Genomic DNA, 11,592 nt, shown 5'->3' with positions numbered 1-11,592 from the left:
ACTTTGCAATCCATAATAACACTGTCAAACACAGCCTTAACGTTTATGAAAGGGATGCTGTGTAGACTTGAGGGCAACTAAACTTATCCAGGGAAGACCATGGAGTCTGGAAAATGCATAATTTCTGAAGATGCAGATGTGAATTAGGTTTACACCTGTTGAGCTAATTATTAAAACATAGTTTGGGAGTTAAAAAATATCGTCATTAAAAATAATGGTTAGAATACACCACAGGATGCAGCCATGGTTTAGATTACATTTAGCAGTCCACACCTGTCTATGCATCTCAGACCATGAGGTTGCAAACGCTCCTCCCTTCTCCCTATCGTATCTACAGCTGGAGTTTTTGTTATCTCCAATTCCCATCCTGAATATAGACTATTTCTTCCTGCCCATCTCATCTTCATAAGACTGGTCTTCATAACACTCTTGACTGGGCACTAGGATGGTACTGCCATGATGAAGTGGGAAATTAGCACTTTTCTACTTCTCCAGTACCAGCACTCTGAAGAAAGAGCGATAATCTTTGTTAAAACATGACAAGCTACTGATTTCCCATAATTTTATGAGAGTCATAGCATTCCCCTTGAATGAAGGAGAATTTGGGGAAATAGGTATTAGAATGAGTAACCTTCCTGTTGTATGCCAGCTGGTAACAGGGCTGTGCCATGTTTACTTCTCTTCCCTGCTGCTGGCATGTCACTATGTATCCCTGATATACAGATGTTGTGAAGGTGAGCGAGAAATTATGGAAGGCTCCTTGCTCAAGGGTTATCCATCAAAAAATTGAGCACGTCTGCCAGCAGACTGGTGCAGAAACTCCACACAACATGCTGGCAGTACACTTCTGAATCTGAAGTCAGATTAAAACAGTTTAACTTGTATTTGTCCCTTCCAGCACACAGACTCACAGCCTCCCTGAACCTGCCTGAAACAGAGGGTGGGCTTCTGATGTTCATTCATAGTGTTATAACCCCAAAGCAATGCCTTGAGGGAGACCTGACAGGGGATCAGTCACTGTGTTGCATTTCCCCATGTTCCTGTACAGCCTCCCAATGCTCTGTGATATGTATTGTGTTGAGCAGCATTTCTTAATTTCTTTTTTTTAATATTGAAGGTATCAGAAGTGTGTCAGAGTGTAAACATCTGCCAGTGGTTTCATCTAAGTGTGATTTTCTGCAGGTCTTGGGACAGTGATTTATGCAGTGCTCAAGCAGGTCTTCAAGTGCCAGTATTATGGGAAAAGTGTCTTTAGCAATTACACTGTTTAGTCCAGATCACATAATATCTAGCTGTCAAGATGGTGACACTACTTGGTCTTGATAAAGGCACCTGTAGCAGGAGGCCTACACTAGTTGTGTTTACTTCCTTGGCAAAAACATTTTACATCTAGTAAATTACGTGTTCATTTAAAAGATGAAATGTTTTATTTTTTCTCAGTTTTATTACATTTTCCACAGATTTGAATGCAATATTTCTGTTCATGCATGTGCCTATTGTTGCTAGGATTTACAATGTAACATGACTAGCTTGTTAATGCCTTTTGAGATCTGAATCTAATCAGCATGTTCAAATGCCCTTGTTTCATGCTCTGTAAGTGCTAGGGAAAGTAAATCGTGCCTCACATTCATTGTCAAAAAGGCTTTTTAATGGTAAGAAAGAGAGTCTCAGAATTGATTCTCTTAGGGAGGCACAAAGTGGATTCTGTTTACTCTGAAGTATCCTAAGCTCTAAGGAGATTTTCAGAGATAAAAAGAAGAGATCTCCAAACTATGCTGTATGTTTGGTGGTACCTGTCTCAGTCCAGAAATGAGAGTTGTCCTTTTGCATGCTTTTATTCTCTTCCAGCCTACCACTGCTGTTTGTGTTGGTGAGTATTCCTGCCCCTAACACCATTGAGTTGAACCCCACCAAATGAAAGCTTCTGAATTCCTGATCTTGGATATTGCTTGAGAGTGAATATGTAGCAATAAAACACATCACATTAAAACTCAGTGTTGTCTTTATGATCCCGTAGCATGCATTCTCAATAAATCAGGATTCCCAGGAAAAAGAACTGTCATTCCAGAGTTTACTGCTAGAGCTGGGAGGAGCACTTACAAGTTCAAGTTCCTGTTTGCCCATACTCTGCTAGTACTTCAGGTAGACAGCTTTGCTTCTTTTTCAGAGAAAAAAAAATGGCAGAAAGGAAGGAAAGCACTAATGAAACATTTATATACCACTAGTGCAAAAGTCTAGAATTAAATATTGAAAGGCCTATTCGTATTACAATCTGCATTCAGGATTGGCACTAATTGGCAATGCTGTTGGCAGTCTCAACGGGGAGGGCAAGAACTGAGTAAGCACGGAGACTTATTCATCCAAAGAAGTGGTTCTTCCAGGTCAGGTTTAATGCACATTTACTATGCAGAAAGGGAAGCACAGCACTGTTGTTACTGATAGTGTAACTGTCTTATTTGGAGAGCCTTGCATTTGCCACATCAGTCAGTTCTGCCTAGGGATTTTCTCAGGTGCTAACCCCACTGTCAGTGTATTTTGAAAACTGTTTGTTACCAGAGGCAGACTTTTGCCTAAATATTCAGAATCAAAGAGGAAGAAGAATATTCTAAGCAGTATAAAAAAAATTTGATGGAACATTGCCTAGATCAAAAAGGTGATGATTTGAAGACAACTGATGTCATGGAACTGATGCAGTAGCTACTATAAAGCTATACTTTTTGTAATTTGACTCATTGAAAAAGCTGTAATATGGGACAGATGTTTACCCTGCTGACACCATTTTTTTCATCAGCTTCACAGTCATTCTCTCTGACTTCTCTGGTTTATTCAATACACTGCTGCAATGTTTATTTTTTGGCCTGTCATTTTTACAATATACCTACTCCTTTGATTCCCCACTATCATTTCTTGGTAAAGATCCTGATCTTTAGCTTGAAGTGCCAATTACAAAGTCAACCATTATCTTCCTATTTGAATTTTCTTGCTGTCTGATGTACAGCTATTATTTGCTGACAATTTTTTTCTATACCTCTTCATGCCTTTTTCCAGTGTTTCCTCAGTACCTTGCTATCTTGTGCCAAACTTGTCAATAAATCTGTTAGCCTGTCATTCTTTCAGTCCTTCAAGACCAATCAGTGTAAGAATTTCCTAAGCATTAACAAACAGGATGATTAACAAATAATCAAGGAATCAAGGAGTTTTGAGATAAATTGTATTTATTTTCTTGTATTTTGTTTTCAGCTAGCTGACATGATAGCAGTGAATAGCACACATCTTGAACAGCTGTAACTGCACAGAGTGGGTGACAGCTGTGTGTGCTGGGGGGAAGACAGAGAGCAAATCAGGGAATGGCTGCTTGAAAATGTACTGGTGGAAAAAAGTGTCTAAATGGGTGAATGTATCCAAATCTGAGCCAGCCTCCTGTAATAGGTGAAATCACACCACTCTACACCGTTCTCACCACACTCTGCACCAAATGAGTCCAATGCATGACAGGAGGTGCTTAAAGCTTATTATATATGGACTTCTTCTTAACCAATATTTCCAAAATGAGCTTCTCAAGTCATGCCAGATATTCAGTGTTTTGCTACAAAGTACCTCACTGATTTGTGATGGGGAAATGCAAGCAACAGTGCTTTTCCCAGGATGGAAAATGATGCAAGCTTCTTTCTTTGCTGCTTTTAGCTTTAACTCCCTTTTAGCTACTATAGGCAACGTGGCATCCCTCTTCTGTTCCTGTAAGATAATGTTAGCAGAGCACGTGATCTGACATAGTCTAGAGGCCAGAGCAGAACAATACCGTCACTTGTCTTTGTAACTCTGGGGTGATATAATAAATTTTGAGTGCCTTCTTAGATTTCAATTTATGGCATAAATTAGAGCAGTTCAGTGACTATTCTAATGTATTCCTTGCTGCCCCCAGATTACAGGGGCTGTTCTGGCAGCTGATAATAACTGAAGTGTAGAAGTGCTTTGGCTAAGCTCTATTTTTTTCCAGTCTCATCTCTGGCAGCAAGAGAAAGAAATGACAGAGACCTGCAGCGTTGCTTTTCACCACCTGGCAATTTTCTTATACATTATGAAGAATAGGTAGGAAATTAAGCAACTTGTTCTGCTATGAGGATGACACCAGAGGCAGATTCTGACAGAAAAAGGTTTAGCTTTATAATCAAGGACTCAAGAATTGCGACTAAGTCCAGGTTCTTGAGATATAACAACTTATGTGCAGAATGTGGAGTACCAAGGAGGGACTCTTTTCACTGGTTAGTTAAAATTATTTAGCTAGGTTTGGAGCAGTATATGTGTGTAATTCATTTACCCAAAATCAGTTTTTGCCTGTTTGTGTATATTTCATATTTCTTTATCATTAAATATTGGTATAGGCAAATTTCTGGGTCAAATTCTGTCCCTAGTGACTCTTATAATCCTCTTTCACAATAAATTAACTTTTAAAGGTCTGATCTAAGTACTGATTAGAAACCACAAAGAGCTATCAGCATTGTTACAACCTAATATCCAGCATCAAAAGCTTGCTCTAAACAGAGAAGGACTGAGATTTGGAGAACTGTGTATTATTGTTTTTCCTTCCACTAGTAATCTGATGATGATGATGACGATGATGACAATAATAATACTAATACTACTAATAATAATAATAGTAGTAGTAGCCCTACTGGGTAAACTGATCAAATTAGAAATCTGAAAAAGCGGAGACTTGCGTTCCAGTTCCTATTTTCATCAACTCTGTACTGTTTTAATTAGAGCGCATCAATAACTGGTCTGTGCTCACATTTCTCTTTCTGTGAAGTGAAGAAGATAGCTATTCTGTAGTGATGCTGAGGGACTTTCTTCATTACAAAAGCTCTTAGTCCGTTTTGTTTCACAATTGGATTAATCTGGGGTCCAGGAATAAGCAAATAAGGCCCTGGTATATACTATTATATATTTATATATAGTATTAGCACATTAATTGAGGACCTGTGTTCTCAGGAAATAAAAAAAAAGGGGATTTTTTTCCCAAAATAATATCTGAACAATATTTTAAAAATTTACAGGATAAGTGGGTTTAAAAGCCATTTAGGTCCTAAAAAATGAAGGAGTCGTCCAGGAAGACTTGCAAAAGCTTTCAGATGCCTAACTTTGTCCATCTGCTTTGATTTCAATGACTGAAAGCTTGGTCATAAATCCCAATGGCGATGCCCGTTTGAAACACTCAAAGGCACTTCTGTTTGCTGCAAGACCACAACTAGGCATCTGTAGCCTTCTGAAAAATGGTACGCAGACGGCAAAACTGCTGCCATAAACTGCCGGTAGCTCCGTTTTAGAGGAAGTGAGGGGCGCAGAAAACACTTATATAACGTAAAATAGCTGCTCTTACTTAAACCCGTGACATCGCCCGGGAGCGGAGCGTGTCTCGCTGTGCCCACGCCGAGTCGGTCCCGGCAGATCCCGGGCTCTGGCAGACCCCGCTGCCCTCTCCGCACCGGGCTGCGGGCAGTGGGACCGGGCCGCCCAGGCGCCGCCAGCCGCGGAACGTCGCGCTTTCCCGACCCCCTGCCTCCTTCCGCGGCGGCAGGCACCCCCCGCCCCGGCCGGGCAGCCCCAGCTCCGCCACTTGCCGCCCTGCCGCCTTCCCGCCGCGCTCCGCAGCTCCGGGCCCGCCCTCCGCACCGCTGGCTCCGCCCGGCCCGGCCCGGCCCGCCCCGCCCGCCCGCAGGCGCCGCCCGCCGCCCAGAGCGCGGTGCCTGGCCCGGCCCGGCCCGGGAGCGCCGCAGCCGCGCTGCGCTCGGCGGGGCGGGGAGCGCGGCTGCCGGTGGCGGGGCATGCGGGCGGCACGGCTCTGAGCCCCCGGCCATGGCGGAGAAAGTTTCAGCGGCTTCGGAACGGGCGCGGGGCGCCGGCCACGTCGGCTCCTCTTGCTCCGGCTCCTCCTCCGGCTCGGAAACTCTCTCCGAGGAGGGAGAGGGCGGCGGGGCGGCGACGGCCCCCGGCGGGGCGACGGCTTCGCCGGAGCGGGCGATCCCAGGCGGGCGGGCAGAGGACGACGCCTCGCTGGAGGAGCGGGATGAGGAGGTGCGCGGGGTCGGGGCGGCGGCGGCTGCTTCTCCGCCCTGTGCTCCGGGGCCGTGCCGGGGTGCGAGGCGGCGGTGACCCGCGGCGGGAGCGGCTCCGCGCCCACCTGGGGACAGCGCCTTCGCCTCAGTCTCCCCGGCACAACCCCGGGCGTTCTTGTTTCTGCTCGGCCGGCTCTAGCCCTCTGGCCGCCGATAATTGAGAGTTGGGGGTTTTTGTACGGAGAGCGGATTTTTTTGTTTTAGGAGAGCTTGTTTATGTGTGTTTTTCTGTAGGTTTTTTTTTTTTCTTTTTCTCCTATCCCCGAGCGTGTCACCTTTGGAAAGCGCTGCTCCAGAGCAAACTCTTTAATGCCAGAAGGAAGTGATGGGCAAGCCCCCACACTACAGTAATCCCCTGGTGAGAGCTTATGACAGGCTGTGGATCATGGAGGAGCTCTGTGGGTGATAGATCTATACCGTGATACGCGTGTTGTTCCCTTTTCTCTCCTGATCCAGCTACAATACCTACTAAGCACTCTTAAGACAAAACAGCCACCCCACAATGTTACAGTAAAACAACCTTGTTAGGTCTTGAGACGGATTTTTAGAAATTATTCTATTTATTTCTTGTTGTATGATTCACTCTTCTTAAATCTATTTCAAGCCATGACCCCAACCAAGTGCATTGTTCTGTCTCACTGCTGCTTTACTTTGCTTTGGTGCATCATCTCTTGTGTGCCTTACTTACGGTCTTTTGTTGTGGTCAACTTTTTAGTTTGCTCTTAGGTGGCTTTTTTTTTATTCTGTGCCTTTGTGCAGCTGGATGTGCAAAGGGTTTTTTTGAGAAACCTTGCATTTCTAGAGGAATATCTGTTAAGCTGGTTGAAGTTATTTTCAACTAGTTGAACTGTGGTTGTCAGGAATGTTTCCCTCTGCAGTAATGGCTGTTTATGTAGCTCCTGTTTTTCCTCTTTTCCTGGTGCATCCTGTAAATTGATACAACTGTAGGGCAGCATGATGAATTGGAACTAAATATACCTTTCTGTATCTCCCTCCTTTTTTTTCTTAAATACTCAAACTCAGACCAGGTTCCTTGCTTCTTTCAACTGCATGAGCCCCTGAAGAGTGGAATGTATTTGCAGTGAAATGCATTTATGGTAGGAGGAGAATGAATGTTGGTATATCCACTTTTTAGAAAAATATATATAGATGTGGACTTGCTTTTTCACTGAACTGAGTAAGAGCTCCATAGCTGCTGTTAGTGTGGAGCACACTGCTAGGTGATTAAGATATCCTGCTTCTCGGCAGGAATGGCACATGTGGGCTTGGGGCTATGCTTACCACAATATGTGGTGTCTGGATGGTTTAGTGCTCAGTTGGTAAGCCTGCATAATAACTTGTAGAAATATACAAAGTCTGTCTGTTCAGTTAGCTAAACTCGGAGCTGCTGGCAGACCAGTGAATTTCTGGTAAAGGCTTGTTATTTCTGTGTATGCTTTGGAGATAAATTACAGGCATCTTTTGAGTTGACAGTATAGAGAAGGTAAGCCCAAAAATAACTCAACGTTGCAATCATGGAATTTTGAAATTCTGTAAGGGCAATCTGTTATCTCACCGTCAGTTTGCAGTGCTAGAAGATAGCAGCTTAAACTCAAGTTAGTGTTGTGGTGGGAGAGTTTGCTTAGAATATGCAGTGTTATTCTGTCCCCTTTATTTCACCTTTGCTAGATTCCCTTATTAGCTGAAACCAGATTTTTTTTTGCCTGTTTTTTGTGCATTGATTTTGCCCATCCTTCCATTTTGGTGTAGTCATTGTTTGCAGCTGAATTTCTGCCTACCTGCAGAACCACCTGGCAAATCCACCTGTATTATTTATTTTTTGTGCAAGGACACCACAGTGCAAAGTTAATTTGAAACTGAGAGAGCAACTATTCACAGTGGAAAAAAGTAGAGGCTGAGGTCCAGGATGTACATACAGATGAATTCAGGCTTACTTTATGTGTCACCTGCTGAAAGTATCCTATTGAGAGAAGTGCTTGAAGATTTTGCATTATTTTTGCATTGACATCCTGTTTAATTAATGCCAAATAATGAAATGTTGATGTTCTCTGTGATTTTCTGTTACTGAGTTCTTTTATATAGATCTCCAGTGTTTGATCCTGTGCTTGCAGGTTCACCATTTCTCCGCTTGCCCTGTCCTTGTTCCTGTTGCCAGCATAGCAGAATTGAATCTGTTGTCACAGCTGTTCAGTATCCTTCAGACAGCAGTGGAACAGATTGTCCTGCTACCTCTATTTCTACTTTAGCTGTCAGTAAATTCTTCTAAGTCATGACATATGTTTCCAAACTAAATAAAGGGATAGTTGAAAACATGTAGATTTTCCCATACACATTACTATTTCATGTGGTATTTCAGTAGAACTGTTTCTTCTTTTGTGACATTGTATAAGACATCATTGACAACTTGAACCTGTCTCCTCCTGGATGCCTTTAGACTAAACAGCCCCAGTGCCCTTCATCTTCTCCTGTAGAGTGTGTTTCCAGACATTGGATCATTCTCATTGCTGTCCTGTGTACTCATTCCTGCTGGTTACATCTGTCTTGAAGCATGTTTTCAAAAAGCAGGATGTCCTACTCAGATTTACACCTTGCCAGATCTGCTGAACAGAGAGTTTATTTCAGAAGTTTCTCAAACACTGTTGTTTTTTACATACCCCAGATAGTTAATTTGCAGTTTGTGGTCAATTATGAGTTTTGTGTCTTTTCCTGAAGAATGATATGAACACTTCTACTCTATGAAAAAGTGCTTTGTCTCCCCACCTCAGTGAAGAAAGCCTAATGCTGCTATCTAGAATAGGTCAGCTTCTTTTATGTTCAGAAATTAGACTGAAAACATGATAACTCCTTTTCTGAGTATCATGTCTGAAAGAGTTAAATCCTGGAGGGAAACAAGGAAGGAAAGGGTGGGAAGAGATGGTATATCACTTTTTTTTTTCTATGTTGTCATTACTTCATCCTACAGTTGCGTAAACTTCACCTTAAAAAAAAACCCAAAAACCCCACAAAACACCTGAAGAAAAACGGCCCCTCATTTCATGTAGTCAAGATCAAGTAATAGTTTACAAGATTACAGTCATCAGTTTCTGAAGTGTTTTTGATGTCTTACTTTGAGATGTTAAGACACATGAGAATTAAATAAGGGTTTAACACCAACATCTGAGAAGTGCTTTGCTTTTGGAACATATGTGTGTTGAAGTGCTGTGGGTAGCAAGCACATAAACACAAATGAATTCAAGCAGATTATTTATTTGCCTCTTCTGAGGTGAGTGGCTAACTGCTGACAGCGGGCAGGATGGGATTGCATGGTGAAGGGCACTCAAGAACAATACTGCACAGATGATGGGTCACTGCATTTCTAATGCCAGGTGGTTGGTTAGTTTTTTTAAATTTTATCCTTATCCTCTTCAGAACTCTTTGCTGGAAAGAGTGCTTTGCAGACTATGAAGAGAAGAGTTGTGGCTGGACAACAGTTTTCTGTTGTAATCTGTCTGCTGCTCTCTGCAAGTAGTCAATGCTGGACTGGCATTGTGGAGGGTAATGAACATGGAGGATAATAAATTGGTGGTGGCTTTCAAATCTTTGTGAGTGTTTTATAGGGAAGCTGAAAGCTCACTTGGTTTGACCTTGTTGCTTAACAGGAGAATGAAGGCAAGCTATGGATTCCTTGCTTACACCAGTAGTGTCAAGGATCTGAGGGTCAAATTGTGTGTCTTGGAGTTGCCTATGTTTTCCATCACTTTTCTATAAACCTTGTCACAGTAACTACACATTGCTTGTCAAAGCAGAGTTACAAACCAGGAAGGATCAGAATTCTTTCAGAATCATACCTTGCCATATAACAAAATGTCTGAAATAGTTCTATAAACTTCTGAACCTGCCAGTGACTTCTGAATTACCATAGTAAGTTCTCTTCATTATTCTAGATGCTTAGAAATAAAACTCCCTTAGAACCTAAAACCATTAAAACCTAAAACCCCAAACCATCCACAAAAAAAAGTGGGGGGGGGAAGAGATATTGTATTTTGTTCTCAAATAATTCCAGTTCTTGCTCTGTAAATTCAGTGTTTGGCACTGAAGTGACAATTTGAGTCGGTAAGAATTGAGATGATGAGCAGCATGACAAGATGAGATTTCTCATGAAAAATGTCCACGGAGCTTTGAAGTTGATTGCTGCACATTTTCTCCTACTATCTAGTTAGTATGTATTGTGTATTAAGAAAGATATCTCACTGCACAGAGTACAAAACCTTTTTCTGTTATGGCTAACTCTTCTCCTGAATCTGCTTTCTTGCTGTTCATGTTGCAATCTGTTGCAGCTTCATGAGGACCGTGTGGTAAGAATTAATTACTAAGAAGCTAAGATTTTGTTATTAGAGTATTCATAGCAAGGTGAGGAGTGTGGTAAAGAATGTATTGCTCTAGAAACTACGCTTTTACACATTAATCTTTCAACATATGCCCACTGGGAAGCTACAATACCTTCAGCATTACAGATTGTGTGCCAGATCTTGACCCCAACAAAATTGTGGTGCTGTTTGGGAGAGGGGTGGAAATCAAAAGACTCTGGGATAAAATAAGCAGTGTATAAAGTGATGGCAGTGTTTACATGTGCATCTACATGTAATGGAGGTGGTGATAGTTCTGGCAAAATGTCACTGTGATGTAGCTGGAAAGTAGTATTTTTGTTACTTCTTTCCATTCCTGCTTGTCCTGCTGCAGGAGTAACCATGGGACATTCGCAGACAGTGTGGCACTTACCACATTTTTTTCCTCTAACTGTTTCAGGCATTCTTGTCTCTTAACAATGATGGATTCTTCCCTGTTGTAGCACGCGTGAATAATAAAGCTATCTAAAGATGAACTGCCTAATTGCTAAAGTATGATCTTTAGTTCATACTAAGGAATAGTAATGCCATCAAAAAGTTATTCTTCTCAGGGTTAAAATTATTGTGGTGGGATTAAATAAAACAGTCTAGTGTAGATCAGCTGCAAAACTGTTATTGTGTCATGTCAGCCAGACTAACAGCGCTGCTTTTGGTTTTTAGCTATGTTTGTGGTCAGTTTCCTATAAAGTGAAATATTTGACAATTTGAATGAGTAGGGCTGTCTCAAGAGTCATGTAAAAGACTTCATTGATTTGCTTTCAGTATGAAGAAAATGCAGGTTTGTCTACTGCTGCTTTAAAACCTTTTCTGTGCAGGATAGGCCTTTAAAGGTGCCTGCTGCTATGTTCCCTTATTGTCTCAGAAATCCTCTGGGATTGGAGGACATGGAGGACATGGTTGAGGGATTAATCCAAAACAGCTGTGTGTGCTGCTTGATGTTCAAGAATAACGCTACAGTAGTAATGTTTGCAGCTCTCTGGAACTTCTTTTCAAGAATTTGATGGGTATAAATATGCCTATAACCAGAACATCTATCTATCTTCTCACTTGGAATAAGTGAGAAGTGAAGAAGCATACATTGAGTTGCATATCTT

General features: G+C 42.1%; 1 protein-coding gene across 1 annotated transcript in view; it reads left to right on the top strand.

Annotated features, from left to right (window-relative positions):
- Positions 1-5,853: 5,853 nt before the first annotated feature.
- Positions 5,854-11,592, top strand: part of MAST4 (microtubule associated serine/threonine kinase family member 4) — a 276,965-nt gene continuing 271,226 nt past the window's right edge. The window contains exon 1 of the mRNA XM_058043349.1: positions 5,854-6,072. Coding sequence (XP_057899332.1) covers positions 5,854-6,072 — 219 coding nt within the window. The remainder of the gene's footprint in view (positions 6,073-11,592) is intronic.

The sequence above is a fragment of the Melospiza georgiana genome, chromosome Z, assembly GCF_028018845.1.
Source record: "Melospiza georgiana isolate bMelGeo1 chromosome Z, bMelGeo1.pri, whole genome shotgun sequence".
Lineage (NCBI taxonomy): Eukaryota > Metazoa > Chordata > Aves > Passeriformes > Passerellidae > Melospiza > Melospiza georgiana.
This window is presented reverse-complemented; position numbering and strand designations above follow the sequence as displayed.